Source organism: Drosophila biarmipes, chromosome 3R (genome assembly GCF_025231255.1).
Source record: "Drosophila biarmipes strain raj3 chromosome 3R, RU_DBia_V1.1, whole genome shotgun sequence".
NCBI lineage: Eukaryota > Metazoa > Arthropoda > Insecta > Diptera > Drosophilidae > Drosophila > Drosophila biarmipes.
In genome coordinates this window covers 8,123,663-8,139,919 of record NC_066616.1, presented here as the reverse complement: position 1 = coordinate 8,139,919, position 16,257 = coordinate 8,123,663, and the positions used below count along the sequence as shown (strand labels likewise).

Genomic DNA, 16,257 nt, shown 5'->3' with positions numbered 1-16,257 from the left:
TTACATTCTCTATTTTACGTCCTTACATATATTTGAGATGTGGTATATTTTCCCTTTCTACCGGTGGTCTTTTGCAACGCCCCAAATGCGGTCATACCAATCTCACTGGATGAAATGGCCGAGGCGAATTTGGACAAAAAACCGGAGGTGAAGCCTCCGCCGGGCCTTAAGGCCATTATAGACCACCTGGCCCAGGCGTATCCGCAGCAGCCCAATCCGCTGCAGGTGACCACGCTGCTCAAGTACTGGCTGGGTGGCCAGGATCCGCTGGACTACATCAGCATGTACAACTATCCGGGAGATGCGGACAGGAACATTCCTCCTCACTGGCACTACATCAGCTTCGGGCTAAGTGACCTGCACGGCGACGAGCGCGTCCATCTGCGCGAGGAAGGCGCCACAAGGTCCGGCATGGGATTCGAGCTGACCTTCCGGCTGGCCAAGACGGAGGCGGAACTGAAGCAGCAGATTGAGAACCCGGAGAAGCCGCAAAGACCGCCCACTTGGCCGGCGAACCTGTTGCAGGCCATTGGGCGCTACTGCTTCCAGACAGGCAACGGTCTGTGCTTCGGGGACAACATCCCGTGGCGCAAGAGTCTGGGCGGCAGTGGCACCTCCAAGTTGCAGAGCCTCCTGGTCGCCCAGGACCCACAGTTGGGATGTATCGAGACGCCCACCGGTACTGTGGACTTCTGTCAGCTTGTCGGCGTTTTCGAAGACGAACTGGAGCAAGCCTCTCGTTGGAATGGACGCGGAGTGCTCAACTTCCTGCGGCAGGATGTGCAGACGGGCGGCGACTGGCTGGTGACCAACATGGACCGACCGATGAGCGTGTTCGAGCTGTTCCCCGAGACGCTGCTCAACCTACAGGACGACCTGGAGAAGCAGGGGTCCGATCTGGCCGGCGTCAATGCGGAGTTCACGTTCCGCGAACTAAAGCCCACTAAGCAGGTGAAGCAGGAGGTGGACTTTCAGGCGCTAAGCGAGAAGTGTGCCAACGAGGAAAACAACCGCCCGCTGACGGAGACGCAAATGAAGCGCGAGGAGCCGAGTTTCCCACAGTCCATGTCGATGAGCAGCAACTCGCTGCACAAGTCCTGTCCCCTGGACTTCCAGCCACAGGCACCCAACTGCATCTCGCTGGACGGCATTGAGATCACCCTGGCACCCGGTGTGGCCAAGTACCTGCTGCTGGCCATCAAGGACCGCATCCGCCACGGGCGGCACTTCACCTTCAAGGCCCAGCATTTAGCACTGACTCTAGTGGCGGAAAGCGTGACCGGATCGGCGGTCACGGTCAGCGAACCTTACGGTGTGCTGGGCTACTGGATCCAGGTACTGATCCCTGATGAGCTGGTGCCGCGCCTGATGGAGGACTTTCGCAGCGCGGGTTTGGACGAGAACTGCGAGCCCAAGCAGAGGCTGGAGCTGGAGTGGCCCGACAAGAATCTGAAGCTGATCATCGACCAGCCGGAGCCCGTGCTACCCAACGTTCTGCCCATGTCCCTCGACTCTGCTTCTCTGAAAATGTAAAGCAGTCGGGCGCCTAGCTAGTATTATTTTAATTTAATCGAATTGAATCTTCCACTAACAAGTAAGTTTTACATTTATTCATCTCACATCGCTAACACAATGAACGTGGCCTTTGCTCCCGCCGGAGTTCAGTCAAAATATACATACCCAAAACCACTCGACGGGCCTTTGATCCGCGTATGAAGAGAGGAAGCGCCGGCGCCAGGAGCGAACAATTCGCCGGATGAGTCAAGTTGGGGTCAGCGTGCAGAGCACTTGGGCGTCCTCTTTGGTGGCTGCGGCGGATATGGCCACTTGCCGGCGATGGAAGTCATCGCCACCAACTAAGTCACCAATTGATGGCACTGCGCAGTGGACAGCCGAACGCTTCAGTTTCTAATTCTGGGAATTGATCAATTAGATGGGTACTTAATGAACATAAAATCCGGCCCGTGATCATGTGATTTGCGAGGAAGTGGACAGGGACCTGGAGAAGATGCAGCTCCTATATGCTTGGCTGGGAATCCGATTGTGTCTGCCCATCGTCGCCGTTGCCTAGGTGAATTTTTGTTTACCGCAGAGAACGCCGCCGCTGCGGTTTCGGCTGCTCTGCTTCTCTGATTAGGCGCCTCAAGTGAGCGAGCGATTTTTTGCAAAAACGGCTCGTGGAAAATAATTCAGTTTTCTTCATTCCGCCGCCGACGACGCAAGCGCTCGGTTGTGTGCTCGCTCGAGAGTCTCCACCCGCCCACTAATCACTCCTCGATTCGAGCTCGAGTGCCGCGCTGGATTCCTGGAGTCTTCAAGTGAATCACACGCCTTCGACTGGATTTGCGGCTCTCAAGTACGTAGGAAAGGGGCTCCAAGGAGGAGGACTCTTACCGGCGGTTGCATAAGGGCGAACCCATCGACCGGTGACCTTCGATTTCGGCAGTGACCCCCCGGGGGATTGGTCTGGGTGTCAGTGCGTCGTCATCGAGCGGACACGTGCACGGCGTTGATAGCGCCGACTTCTCCGATAGCCGTCAAGAACGAAACGCTCGCAATTCTTTAAACATTCTGGCGTGCGGTTCGCGTTACATTGGGCTTTCGCAATGGCGGTGCGCTTTTTTCGGCCGCCCCGCGGCGGGAAAAGAAAACGTTTGCAGAACAGACCGTTGTACCGAACCGCAGACGCAACCCACCTCGAACCCCATCACCCCATCCCCAATCCAATCCGAGGTGCACTCGACAAGGGCATGCATAATCGAGAAATGCGGCAAATTTCAGTTATCGCTTGTAATGCAATCTGTGTTCTGCGCAGCTTAAAATGCACTTACAATGTTGCTGACCAGATATTCGGGGGGCACGGGGAATCGAGCATGTCTCCACGACAACTAGCTGTTCGTAACGTGAAAGCTATATCTCTGGATTTTAATTTGAGCCTGCCAGCTAATGGAACCCTAGATTGTTTTGGTTCTTTGTTTACCCAGCTCTGCAATCCGATCAGTCATTTGAAATGTGACTTTAAGTACGGCTGCCAAAGGGCAAGTTTTATGTAGATAGCATATAAGTACAAAGGCGCCTTTGGTTACATTTTAAGTAAAAGAAGTTTAGTTCAATCTTAACGTTTTCCTTGTCTATTTTAATATAAACTATATCTACAATCTTTCGGGTATACATTTAAATTGTAAATTAAGTCACAGGCCCAAAAATGTGTCATAAAGGGCTAGTTTCCTTTATGAACCTAACAATCCCTTCAAATTATCTACATATAGAGGATCTAATCTCTCTTTTAGTTTTAAAAGTAACTTTCGCCAAGATCCCACTCCCTCGAGAACTAGGTGCCTTTGTCTCCCATTTAGTTGGACTCCGGATTGGCGACAATGTGAACTGCATTTTCGTTTGCCGGAGGCGCAAATAGCGATAAACGTGTCCAAATATTTGGCTAGCCAAGTCAGTCAGTGATTATTTTCCGGGATGGGGATTTCGGCAGGCGGCAGTCAACAGCATATTTGGGTGCAATGTGGCTGACTGATTACGGAGAGTGCAGCCCCAATCAAAACAATGTGTATACTTGCAGGCACCACCAGCGCCCCGATCCCGGCCAGAAGCCATGACGGAGAATGAGCCGCTGAACGATGTGCAGGGCCAAGTTAACGGTCGCATCCTGCCCGCCGCCAATGGACACAGCAATGGCGTGGTGCACGCCAATGGCAAGGATTCTCTGAAGCCTCCTGCTGCGCTTCAGAACGGGAACGGGACACACATCGAGGCGCCCTGCTGTCGGGACATACACGGCAAGGAGCCGCCGGATGGGGGAGCCCGCGCCTGGCTGGTCATGGTGAGCGCCTTCCTCTGCAACGGCATCATCTTCGGATTCATCAACACATACGGCGTGATCCACTCTCTGCTGACGGAGCGGCTCACCAAGCTCGGCGACCCGGAGGCCTCCAGCAAGGCGGGTAAGTCCCCCAAACACGGCTCTCTTACATCCCCTCAAAAAGCCGACAGCAATCTGTCCATAATCCCATCAGCCGGCGGCAAATTAATTCAGAATTTATGGCCAGTTGCTGGCGTTGATTGTAATTATGCAGGCATGGCAAATGAGATTAGATGGGAACGGGACAGTTGTTTTGCAGCCACTATCTGTGTCCAGCACGGACCTGCCCAACCTTCATAAAACAAATCATGTTTCGTGGCCTTTGATTGCAGCCTGGGGGGCCTTTTCCTCGGAAAAAAGCCCAGAAGTTCACCCAAAAAGAAGAATTAAATTGCACCGCCTGAGATGATGTTTCCGAATCTGACAGATTGTGCTATCAACTCTGGAAATTGCCTTGGGCATATAGAGAGACTGTATGTTGCCGAATTTAAATTTGATTACGCTTTGACGCGCTTGGCAATGAATCGCCGAAACCTTCAGTGCGACTCGGGAAAGTTTTTACTCAGATTTATTACTATTAGCTGCATTTCGAATCTAACGGGCAGTCGAACATGCCTCTGATTCTCTGCTGGGCTTTCGGGTTCAATAAAACGTAGTAGTACGTAGTGCGGAGTGACGGTATAGGAATCCAACGTAGCGACGTCAAGTGAATTAAATTGCTAAAAGTTGATTGGATCACAAAGCATTGTTCAACAGCCTTCGAGTGCGAGGAGCGCGCGGACGGCGACGTCGAGACTTCGCGTAGAGTTGGAGCGGCAAAGCCAGAGGGTTCTCCACTCCGGCGATGGAGTAGATCATTTTTGGCAGCTCCACTTGACCAGCGGGAAAGCCACTCCAAACCAGACGCAACTGCTTCGAGGGGAGCGCGGTTCCCAGCCAGAGTTCACTGCATTAGCGATTGTCTGTCAAGGTTTGCTGCCGGCCGGCATTACGCATACGCAGCGTGGGGCGGCAGCGCATTGGGGGCACGGCCGGCGCTTTTAAGACGAGCTGCAGAGCTGCAGAACTGCAGAACTGGAGAACTGGCCGGCGGATGGCAGAAGACAAAAGCCGCGGGCGAATTGCACCCGCCACTGACCCAGTTACTTGGTCGGCCGGCGCTGCCGGGGAAGCCCCTCAAGTGCTGCGCCTGACAGCGATCCTCCTCCGCCGAGCCATAGGGCTAAGACCAGAGCTTGAGCCAAGACTAGCTGGCAGTTCCGCAATATGATTAAAACCTGACGTAATCCGAACCCGAGCTCTGTGTGCCATATTTATTACCCACTTTTAACGCGGTGTCGATTCATCAATTAATTGTCAATTGCCAGCCTCTGTCAATTACACACCTCCGCGGGCACATCGCAGCGACTTAGTGGAGCTCAATGGGCGGCGGGGCCCATTGGTTCATCCGTGCGGATCGGAGGTCAAGATCAATCGTCCCATCGGCTGCCCATCCTTTGCAATTCCCTTGCAAATTGCGTCAGATATTGCATGAGATCGCATCGAGTTGCCGCCGATCTATGAATATGAGGCATACTAAAAATACTCCGATCTATTTTCAAAGCCAGACGCCAGCGGTGCCATGTAATTCTCGGCGGCGTTCCCTTCCGTTCGGATTCTTTTTTAGATTTTTGGCACCGGGTACTACGGCGATATTATCTAATGGCTCTCATCGCGACTCTCGGGCGGTTTGCCATTGACTGGCTGCGAAGAGAGAAGCGTCGTCGGTGGCATTGACATTGACTGCCCGCCTCTGGCCGAGATTGCGGCAGAATCAGTCTGCGCATGTGGGCGAGAGGTACGGACGTGCCATCTCACGGCCCCATTCCTCAGTTGGCCGTGCCTCGGCGAATGGTCGATAAGTATCCATGAGGCATCCAGAGAGGGTCAAGTTCTATTTCGGGCTACTGCGCTGCAGTTTTCCAAAGTTCTATACATTCTGCTCTCTTTTTCCTATATTGTAGGCGCAGACTCGTAGATATTACCCATTTGATAACATTTTATTTAATAAATTAATTATTAAAAATAATAAGTGGAAACAGAGTATACGAAGATCGTCAGGTTAAAGGTCAAGGGAGGTTAGCTCCGGTTGCTTATGAGCAATTCTCATCAATGGTATACGCAACGCTTCTGAAAACCCATCTCGAGCACTCCACAGCGTAGATTGTGACAATAAATTCGGACCGTCACGCGAGCTGGATCGAATGCTTATCTCTAGTTCCGGCGCACAATAGTATTTGATATTCCCGCGATTGGCACCACCGAATCGCTTTGTTTAGGGTGCGATCATAAAGCTATAAATACTATACAATTTTGCAATTAGGATTATCTTGATAGTTCCAATTTGCTTTAAAAATATCTGGGGTGTCTGGGCGAAACTCGGGGGAATCTTTTATTGATGCCCACGTACTAGTGGTTCCTCCATCCGGACTTTCATCCGCTACCTGTTTCGGTCCACTGTCCATGTCCCAGACAACGGACCAAAGCCGCTGGAGAGGGTGCAGCTGCACATCTGGCAGAGACTCTGCCGGCAGAGGGGCACCCTTATCAGAGCATTAGATCATCTTTGCAGGCGGGGAACAAAGAATTAACCCGGTTCTGTCAATCGAACATCAATTTGAAGTGCCAAAGTAGCACAAGCGAAAGTGTTTACGCGACGAAAACAATTGGATTCCCCCACTTCTGCTCTCAGAGTTCAGCGGAAAATTATTGACTACGAAAATTCAATCTTCGAGCGGCAAGCGACAAGATGCGTCAAAACGGGGATCCCGCCAACCGTCGACGGCTCGGGTTTCCCGGTCGCGCTCTTTTTGACGCAGTCGGGCATCCACCTGGAAGTTGCAACGAAACACCTGGGACTGTGGCCACTATCCAGACGTTCAGGGGATCGCCTCACTTCACAATCAACCGCAAGTGCGTGAGATTCGATTTGTCAGATGAAATTGGTATTGGGGTTCAAGTCAGTCGAGCAGACAGTTGGTCAGCCAGTTTGCGAAAGAGGAGGTGACTCATTATTATTTTAATAAATCAATGTTTTAAACATCAATTTTTTTAAACATATATTCTTTTTCCTATATATATATTCATATATATTTAAAAATGTATTGTAATTAAGACATTTGTTTTATGTATTTTGAGAAATAAAAGGTTTTACTGTATCCTGACTGGTAAAAGCAGTCCAGAAAGATCAAAATATAGAAATGTACTATATAAGCTTTTTATAACTCAATGCATTTTATCCATATATTTAAAAAAAATGTTCTTTCATGAATTAAAAAACAAATAAAAGCTCATGAGCATACAATACAATCCATTGTTATTAGCAAAAAAACTAAATATTGCCTTAAGAGATTAGAGGTCGTAAACATTGCATAGCATGCAAATATAAATATATATTTTAATTATCTTTACGAAAGAATAAAGGAATTTACCATTTCCATAAAGATTTAAAATTAGGTCGGCATTTTAAGAAGAAACACATAAAAATGCATGGTATTTTCATACGGATTAATTATTTGATATCATGAATACTTATATGAATTTTTCATCTTTAAAACAAAGTAAATAAAACGTGTAACCCTTCCGCCTTCCAGCTCTGATTGGAGCCCTGGCCATCGGCACCACATTCCTCTTCTCCACAATGGCGGGCTGCCTCACGGACAAGATTGGACTGCGGCTGACCACATTCGCCGGCGGAGTCCTCTCGGCAGGAGGACTGCTGCTGTCCTCGTTCTGCACGGAGAACATTAGCGCCCTGTACTTCACCTACGGGATCATGTTTGGCCTGGGAGCGGCCCTCGCCTATACGCCCACACTGGCCATCCTGGGCCACTACTTCAAGCGCTACCTAGGCAAGGTGAGTGGCTTCGTGACCGCCGGCTCCAGCGTTTTCACTGTGATACTGCCGCCCTGTCTGGACAAGCTACTGGCCAGCTATGGTCTGGAGGGCACTCTGCGGGTATGTATATTTACGACCTCTTTGACACAAGTCACTAATTATTGTTCGATTTTCCAGATAATGAGCCTCGTATCCGCCTTCATCATCGTCTGCTCCTTTGTGTACAAACCACTGCATCCGCCACCAGAGCCGCCCAAGAAGAAGCCAGGAAGATCGCGCTTCAATCTCTTTATGCGCTCCATCATAAATGTGGAGATCTGGAAGCGCAAACGCTTCGTCATCTGGGCTCTGTGCGTGCCCCTTGCACTGTTCGGATACTTTGTGCCCTACGTGCACATGATGCAGTTCGTGAAGACCACTTTTCCGGGCGAGGATGTCAACCTACCGGTCATGTGCATCGGCATCACTTCCGGCATCGGGCGCCTGATCTTTGGCGTGATTGCTGATATGCCGGGTGTGAACCGCATGTATCTGCAGCAGCTGTCGCTGGTGTCCATTGGCCTGGTCACCCTGCTGCTGCCCCTGACCAACTCGTATGTGGTCCTCGTCTCGTTCACCCTGGTCATGGGTCTCTTCGATGGCTGCTTCATCTCGCTACTGGGACCGATTGCCTACGAGATCTGTGGTCCTTCGGGTGCCACCCAGGCCATTGGGTTCCTGCTAGGCCTCAGCTCCATTCCGCTGACAGTTGGACCCCCGGTGGCGGGCATGATCTTCGACAGCACGAATTCCTACACTCTTCCTCTGATCCTCGCTGGACTGCCTCCACTGCTCGGCTCCTCGCTGCTGTTCCTGATCAAATGCGTCAAAGAGGAGGAGAATGGAGTCAGTGCGCCGCGAGCCGTGGTTCTGGCTAACGGAGACATTGAGATAGCCGGCAACGGCCATTATCGGTCGGGTGGTGAGTTTTTATTGATTGAATAATAATATACACCAAAATTGTATTCAAATTTCCAAGCTGTGTGTGGGCGATGAATCAGCATTTCGCAGTATAAATCAGAGTTATAAAATCCCTCACTGCTGCACTGAATAGTAAAACCACTTAGATTTTGTTATATTTTTTCTGGATAACAAAGCTGTTAAAATTAAGAGCTTCTTGAGAAATTGTGATTTTGTTTTGATTGTTTCGATTGTGATTTATATGAATTTTTACTTTTTATCGTAACTTATGATAAGAATGAATTAGGTCCGTTAAACAGTGCTAAGTGGTATGTGATGTCTATCACTTTTTCTTTATTATTTCAATTCGCTTATGCAATTTTTGTTGCTTTTTGCAGGCACCAAGTCCAGCGCGCCGTTGATGGGTGCCACTAATGGTGTCCATGGAAGTGGAGGAGCGGCTCCAACGATCCAGAGCAACGGACACGTGGACAACGGAACTGGTGCGTACCCCGACTCGCCTTGGCCTAGCCCCACTTGCATCTCAGACTCTGCCGCCTGCGACCATCCCAGTAGCTCGCTTCACACTAACCCGGGTCCTGTGCTGCCCAGCTGCTCACACACTGCACTGCTGGGTGGGGGCTCTTCCAGCTCCAGCATGTCCCTGCCCCTGACTGACGACCCCAAGAGGCGTCGCTATAACTATTCCATATACTAACCCACCCACTGCCCAGTTGCTAGCCCTCTCTGCTTCGCCTGTCGTAAGCCCTTTCTTGGGCACTTGGCCTTCTTGGTGTGGAACGAGTATGCAATCGAATAGCATGACTAAGACGCACTGCTGACCACCCCGCATTCCGCATCCCACGCTTCTAACCCAGCACCTGCATCCCTTGCACCCGAACTCCCATTCCCATTGCCGCCTCCGATTGCTTTGTAGTTCGTAAGCCTCATCGACTGGGACGTGCTGTAAATAAACGCCAGCTTATGTTGCTCGTTACTTAACTCGCCGACTGTTCCGGAGTCTTTGCATGGGCAGGCTCGAATCGCGCGACCAGAAACCACATTCAACTGTATTATCCTGTGCATCTTTCAGGGAAACTCGCCGTGACCAACGGATCGGCGTCGTAGAGAGACAGCCGTCGCACTAACTCAAAATTCCACAAAACTTTCGCAATGAATTGAAAAGTTCTGCCATTTTCAGCTGCAATCTCGCCGTCCGAGCCCGCAGCTTAGCCAGCGCAAAATCGAGGTGTTCATTCTTTAAACAGCCCATAGCTCATCGGATCGGTTGAGATGCCTGTGCGCTTCCTCTATCCTTCATACGTGCATAATATACCTAGGCTAAGGATAATTCGGAAACCAAATAAACATATTTTAATTTTAAATAAATAATACACTAATAAGGATCTCAAGGTGACTTTTTATTTCCACATCAAATGTGAGTCCTAGGAATAATAGGGACTACATAACTCTTTATAAAAAATATTGTTGAATCATTGTCCCGCATCGGTTACTGAATGATTGTTGATTTTTTATCTGTGGTTCAATGGTTCCGTAGGACCGCTAATAGAGAGGCTATTGTACCATTAATTAACCATACCGTATTGAAATATATGTCACTGATTTTTACCACCTGCTGTGACGAGATCATCCCAGTAAAGAATATACGTTCGGTTATACAACGCAATAGTAACCACCCCCCGGGTGGTCGTTTCCCAAGTCGCACTCTTTAGGCGTTTGGCATGTCACCACCGGCCATTAGTCAAAATTATAGCAAATTTGTATGCGGTTGAAGCGAGCGGTCCAATGGGTCTCCACCCGCAGCCCTGTATCTATTTCTTTCTTTCGGTAGGAGGCAGCCGGGGCGATCGATGAGCACTACGCGTGACAATAGATCGATCGAGACCCAAAACAGGCAACACGTCCGGCCTTTAAAAAGTCGATTGCCTGAAAATTGGCTAATCAAACTGTTGGCGCACTTCAAACCGATCGGTCGAAAATTGTCAGGGAACGGATTACAACTCGCCAGTCAAGGAATAACCATGCTGACCTGGACTCTATGGAGTGGATTGCTGTTCCTGCTGTGGTTCTACTTTCTGTGGAGTCGGCGCAGATTCTATCTGCTGACTCTCCAGATCCCGGGCCCACTTGGATATCCTATACTGGGCATGGCGCACTGGCTGATGCGCAGGGAAGGTGGATGCATTTGGATTATTCTCCAGATCGGAATACTAATTTTGGTGTCCGTGCGCAGATATACTTAACGCGTTCGGCTGCTTTCTGGACAAGCACGGCCCGACAATATTTTCGTGGCTGGGACCCATTCCCTTCATGATTGTGAGTGACCCCCAGGTGGTGCAGGACATCTTCACATCGCCGCACTGCGTCAACAAGGGTATCATTTACAAGGCGGTGGACGATGGCGCGGGCGTTGGACTGTTCAGCATGAAGGGTGTGTGATTGGAATTGGTTATGGGAGTTACTTAAGTGTGGACTTGTGTAGATCCCCGGTGGAGCGTGCATCGAAGGCTGCTGAATCCCGCCTTTGGCCACAAGGTTCTGCTCAGCTTCCTGCCCACTTTCAACCGGGAGACGGCAATCCTTCTGGATCAGCTCAAGCCATTGGAGGACGATGGAGAGAAGGATCTCATTCCATTGCTGCAGAGGTTCACCCTGGGCATAGCAACCCGTGAGTATGGAAACCCGTTTATTCGGTTAAATGGGGAACGCTATTTTTCGCAAGTTAAATTCAGAAAATTGTTAATTTTTGTCAGCCAGAATTAGTGAAAGTGAATTCCACTGTTTTATCGTAATCATCAGTATTTCCGCTCTAATGATATTGAATAATTTCACTTAATAAAACTCAAGCATAGCTGAAAAAGTGACTTTCGGTTACACAATTATCAAAATTTGTGAATTAACAGAGAGTTTTATTATTTATACCCAAGATAGGAAGGTAACTGAATGCATAGAATTATCATTCATCTCGTACGTAAATAATAAAAATACGCGCCTTATTTGTAAGGCAATCTGTTATAAACGACACATATACACTGATCGGCATATGTAAGTAATTTAACGAAACAGAGTTAAATATATTCGTATTTGAAATTCTTTTTAAACTTTTTTCCTCGTCTTGAAATCCTACATTTTTTATGCAAAAAGTTTCTTTAAGCTTCAATCATTTTGTTTAATTTACTTTATGATTTTTTGAAAATGTTTAGAAATTTAATTTTAGACATAAATTTATATTTTTCATACAAATTTTTATTCGACATTGTCACCTTAAAAAAATAAAAAAAAATATAAGGAACATGGTTCTTGATAAAATCCTTCTTGCAGTTACTATTATTTTTGTTTGAAGAAACTTTTTGCATCAAAAAATTTAAGTATTTAAGACAAGGAAATAAATTCAAAAGGTAGATTAAGGCACAATTTCGAGATTTTCAATATGTACTCAATGGGTTAAGAAATGTAGTGTGTCATTCAAACGGCACTTAAATAACCTTTCCATTGATGGACAAATTTACAAGAAGTATGTTCAAATTATGAGTTTATTTAACTTTTTTTTAAAATACTTATGCCGACTAGTGTAGTATCGGAAAAGTCTTCTTGATGTGTTGATGTGTTATTTCTGACTGAAGTCCATTTCTTGCTAGAAACTACAATGGGCAGCGATGTGAAGGACGATGAGAACTTCAGGAGTAACTCCTTGCTGGACAGATACCAATGGTGAGTGCTGACCTGGACTCGGACATTCTATCCATTAATAGTATTCTGGAAATCATGACAGATATGTGCTTTTCGCCGTGGCTCAACAGTCGATTCATCCGCCAGCTGGCGGGAATAGAGTCCCACTACTACCAGGCTAAGACGGAAATTCGCCAGTTCATCAGGAAGGTGACTACGAAATTGTATTCCCTCCATTAACAAATAGTTAATCACTAAACCCTTCCAGATCATTGAAAAAAAGTTGGGCGATGACGAAAGCAGCACAATACCTGCCATCCAATCCAAGGACAAGAATATATTTCTCAATCTCGCCATAGATTTGCTGGGGCGTGGAGTCTTTACCCTGAAGAATGTTGAGGACGAGTCGAATATAATTGTTTTTGGCGCTTTTGAGACGACCGCTAATGCCGTCTACTACACCCTGATGTTGCTTGCCATGTTCCCGGAATATCAGGAGACGGCCTTTGAGGAGATAAAATCCATGTTCCCCAACACCGGAGACTTCGACGTGTCCTATGCCGACACTCAGGAGATGGTGTATCTGGACCTGGTTCTCAACGAATCCATGAGAGTCATACCCCCGGTTCCCGTTGTATCCCGACAAACCTCGCAGGACCTGCAGCTGTCCAACGGAATAGTGGTTCCTCAGGGGATTCAGATCGCTATCGACATCTTCCACATGCACAGAAGCAAAAAGATTTGGGGCCCAGATGCGGAAACCTTCAATCCAGATCATTTCCTACCCCACAATATCCGGGACATACACCCTTACGCCTACATACCCTTCACCAAGGGAATCAGAAATTGCATAGGTAACTTATGTTAATAACTATTTATTTAGATTTTTATTAAAAACATTTAAATATTGCAGGTTGGAGATATGCCTTGATATCGGCTAAATTTACCCTAGCCAAGTTATTAAGGAACTATAGATTTTCAACGAGTTTTCCGTTTCAAGATCTTTATTTTGTTGAAGATATAACTATGAAGCTGAAAACTGTGCCACTGTTGGAGCTCCAAAGGCGAAATTGAATACTTATAGAACTAAGGGGGTTTAAAAGAAATTAGTATGATAAAAATTGTTAAATAAATACACTCCTAGAGTGCACTAGCTTTTAGGTGAAGATTGAAACTCCTTTTTTATGTTCCGTAGTGCTTGTATCTTTTCTTAAATGGGTTGTTGTTAAAGCGCCGGAGCAGATGGTTTTATTCTATTAAAAGGTCGTTACCAATTATTTAAAAAAGGTTGCTTAATTCCTAAAAGAAAACTTTACCTATGATTACTTTCTAGCCCTATCTTAAATTCTTGCCCATTTTGTAACATTTTGAATGCCGATTTCAACTTGTAAAAACGGTATTTCATTTAAAAAATACTAGAAAAGTACTAAGAGGGATTTAAAAAAAATACTATCACATTATCACATTGTCGCAAAAAGGCGGGCACACGAATAAAAGCATAAATAAATAAACAAAAAGCCGGCATGCCGCTCACCGATGTTTTGGAATTAAACAAAACCGAGTTGTTCGCGAAGATTCGCGACGGCTTGCCCGTGGTGCAGAGGACACAGAACCTACTGGACTGCAAGGACGACCTGCTGTTCGCCTGGGACTCCAAGGAGAGCTGCCTGCTGGTGCGCAACTGGCGCTCCTCACTGGCAGCCGAGGTGAATGTCCAGTTCCAGACTCTGATCCCCTCGAGCATGGTAAGCCTCGAGGTGGACCGCGTACTGGCTTCCAACGAGGGCTCGCTGGTGGCTCTCAGTGGGCCACGAGGTGTGACCGTCATGGAGCTGCCCCGGCGCTGGGGAACCGATGGATACTACAAGGACGGCAAGGCCCGGGTCACCTGCCGCACCTACAGCTTGGACACGCAGCTGTTCCTCAACAATCCCCACCTGGAGGTGCGCCAAGTGCGCTGGCATCCGCACTCTGTTTCGGACTCCACGCTTCTAGTGCTGCTGAACAACAACACCATCCGGGTGTACAATCACTCCAAGCTGCGCCACGTGTGGCAGGTGGGTCCCTCCATCCTTAGAAGCGGGACCAACAGCTCGCTCTGCGACTTCGGCGAGGTGGCCGTGGATTTTGACATCGCTCCCGCTGGAAAATCTCGTGACACAGAGCCAGGAACTGGTGGGGAAAACGAAACCACTCTGGATAAGAGCAACAAAACCCTGATGGCAGCCAAATCACTGCCCAAGCAGGAGAGGATCGAGTGGCCCGTAGTGGTGCTGCGCGAGAACGGTAATATATACATTTTGATGACTGGCCTGGACTCGGATAAGACGCGTCTCCAGGGCCCCATCACCATAACTCCCCAGGCACGAGACAACTATGGCTTGGAGTCGTGTGCGGTCATGATTATCCCCTCACTGCCGCCAACTCTTGTTATAGCCGAGTCCAATGGAAAGCTGCATCATGCCCTCCTCATGGAGGCGGAGTCCTCCGAGCATTCGTTCAACGAGGTGGACGACTTTGTGCTCATCGAACCGGCAGAATACGTTATCCATGTTCTAGAAACTGTGGAACTGGAGTTGGGACTGACTGCATCTGGAGCTGCAGCAGGGGGAGAATCCTACAATTGCCCTGTTTACTTAAAGCGTGACCTGATCAACGAGCTGCGTTACTTTGCCTATCACAATGCGGGCCTCCATGCGGTTACTGTGAACTTTATCTCAGAGCTGCAGCGCTACCTGGACAGCGAGTCCGAAGATGACAGGCTTGAGCTGGCGGCCTGTTCGCGGGCAGAGTACATTCTATGCACTAAATTCGACTCCAGTGATGCCGTGAATGCAGTCTTTGGATTAGCCCTTCTGCAAATTCCCGCTGGAGTGGTTCTTCTACTGGGCAGCGGTCAGGTCGTCAGCCTGAAGCTGGTAATCGATGCTCAGCTTCTGGTGACACCCAATGAGAAAAAACAGACCGGAGCGGATGTGTCCCAGCAGGAGACTGGGCCATCTTTTGTCGACACCATAAAATCGCTGCTGCAGCGCAGTGTAAACCAGCCCATCCTGGCGGATAAACTGTCTTCGCCATCTGCCCAGGAGAGCTACGAACTGCTGAACCAGGCCATCGAGGTGCTCCGCGAACAGTACCTTAAGCGGCATGACCTAGTGCGCGCCGCCTTTGCCCGCCACATTAACCAGATCAACTTAAAGAAAGAACAACAGAAGCAGGAGATCCAGGATCTGGAGCAGGAGCGCGAATTGATCAGCGAGCGGGCCCACAAGCTGGCCGAGCGGTTCGAGGAGATCAGCTATAATCAGGAGCTCCTCGTGCGCAAGTGCAATGCTCTGATGCAGAAGGCCAATGCCTCACTACCGAATAGCGTGGTGGCCGAGCGGGAGTTTTCCCAGGAGGTAGGTCGCCTTAACAAGGTCACCCAGAGCATGGCCGCGGGACTGGAGGACGCCAAGAAGACGCTGAACAAGCAGCGCTACCACATTGCCAAGAGCCAGGAGGATCTCAAGAAGAATGCTTACGAGTTGCCGGAGAAGCAGCATCGCACCATCACAGAGATACTGACCCAACTAACCGGGGAGATCGATCGCCAGATCACCGACGTCAAGCGCATAAACAAAATCGTTGGTGTATAAACGCGAATTGGAAAGCACACTGTTATGATTTCGCCACGTTTTAGTTGATAGTAAAGCCGTTGCGTAGAACTAAAATGTAATAATAATAAACATGTCGATTAAGTCTTATATTTGGCCGTCTTTGTTTTCGATGGCATGTTAGTATGCATACGTCAGAGATGTCTGCCAGACAGTCCTCCAGGCAGAGTCCGTCGAAATACAAGTTTATACAGTAAACGCATTCTCTGAATTGATATCAG

At 48.5% G+C, this 16,257-nt stretch overlaps 4 protein-coding genes across 6 annotated transcripts; all 4 read left to right on the top strand.

The window, feature by feature from the left end:
- The first annotated feature begins 85 nt into the window (after nt 1-85).
- LOC108031667 (suppressor of fused homolog) lies at nt 86-1,689 on the top strand. The gene has a single exon (XM_017105307.3). The coding sequence runs from the start codon at nt 115-117 to the stop codon at nt 1,531-1,533; it is 1,419 nt and encodes a 472-aa protein (XP_016960796.1). The 5' UTR covers nt 86-114; the 3' UTR covers nt 1,534-1,689.
- A 143-nt stretch (nt 1,690-1,832) lies between these two features.
- LOC108031666 (monocarboxylate transporter 10) lies at nt 1,833-10,096 on the top strand. Of its 2 annotated transcripts, none has more exons than XM_017105303.3 (5): nt 1,833-2,356; nt 3,575-3,956; nt 7,507-7,871; nt 7,929-8,712; nt 9,089-9,692. In XM_017105303.3, the coding sequence occupies exons 2-5, from the start codon at nt 3,608-3,610 to the stop codon at nt 9,406-9,408; spliced, it is 1,818 nt and encodes a 605-aa protein (XP_016960792.1). In that variant the 5' UTR covers nt 1,833-2,356; nt 3,575-3,607; the 3' UTR covers nt 9,409-9,692. The 2 variants fall into 2 exon arrangements, with proteins under 2 accessions (XP_016960792.1, XP_016960793.1); XM_017105304.3 differs by lacking the exon at nt 1,833-2,356 and adding an exon at nt 9,784-10,096 and having other exon boundaries at nt 9,089-9,193.
- A 573-nt stretch (nt 10,097-10,669) lies between these two features.
- LOC108031167 (probable cytochrome P450 313a4) lies at nt 10,670-13,546 on the top strand. Of its 2 annotated transcripts, XM_017104387.3 has the most exons (7): nt 10,670-10,886; nt 10,945-11,142; nt 11,194-11,379; nt 12,350-12,422; nt 12,464-12,590; nt 12,649-13,234; nt 13,294-13,546. In XM_017104387.3, exons 1-7 carry the CDS (start codon nt 10,733-10,735, stop codon nt 13,452-13,454), a joined length of 1,485 nt encoding a protein of 494 aa, XP_016959876.1. In that variant the 5' UTR covers nt 10,670-10,732; the 3' UTR covers nt 13,455-13,546. The 2 variants fall into 2 exon arrangements, with proteins under 2 accessions (XP_016959876.1, XP_043947021.1); XM_044091086.2 differs by lacking the exons at nt 10,670-10,886; nt 10,945-11,142 and having other exon boundaries at nt 11,231-11,379; nt 12,484-12,590.
- Nucleotides 13,547-13,835: 289 nt separating this feature from the next.
- LOC108032085 (nuclear pore complex protein Nup88) lies at nt 13,836-16,128 on the top strand. Its single transcript, XM_017105909.3, has one exon. It carries the CDS (start codon nt 13,904-13,906, stop codon nt 16,016-16,018), a length of 2,115 nt encoding a protein of 704 aa, XP_016961398.1. The 5' UTR covers nt 13,836-13,903; the 3' UTR covers nt 16,019-16,128.
- Nucleotides 16,129-16,257: the final 129 nt, after the last annotated feature.

Coding starts and splice junctions, on each gene's coding strand:
- LOC108032085 (XM_017105909.3), top strand. CDS start 13,904: ATGCCGCTCACCGATGTTTTGGAATTAAACAAAACCGAGTTGTTCGCG.
- LOC108031167 (XM_017104387.3), top strand. CDS start 10,733: ATGCTGACCTGGACTCTATGGAGTGGATTGCTGTTCCTGCTGTGGTTC. Junction 12,423..12,463: donor TTGCTGGACAGATACCAATG/GTGAGTGCTGAC, acceptor ATCCATTAATAG/TATTCTGGAAATCATGACAG. Junction 13,235..13,293: donor GGGAATCAGAAATTGCATAG/GTAACTTATGTT, acceptor TAAATATTGCAG/GTTGGAGATATGCCTTGATA.
- LOC108031666 (XM_017105303.3), top strand. CDS start 3,608: ATGACGGAGAATGAGCCGCTGAACGATGTGCAGGGCCAAGTTAACGGT. Junction 3,957..7,506: donor GGAGGCCTCCAGCAAGGCGG/GTAAGTCCCCCA, acceptor TCCGCCTTCCAG/CTCTGATTGGAGCCCTGGCC. Junction 7,872..7,928: donor GTCTGGAGGGCACTCTGCGG/GTATGTATATTT, acceptor TCGATTTTCCAG/ATAATGAGCCTCGTATCCGC.
- LOC108031667 (XM_017105307.3), top strand. CDS start 115: ATGGCCGAGGCGAATTTGGACAAAAAACCGGAGGTGAAGCCTCCGCCG.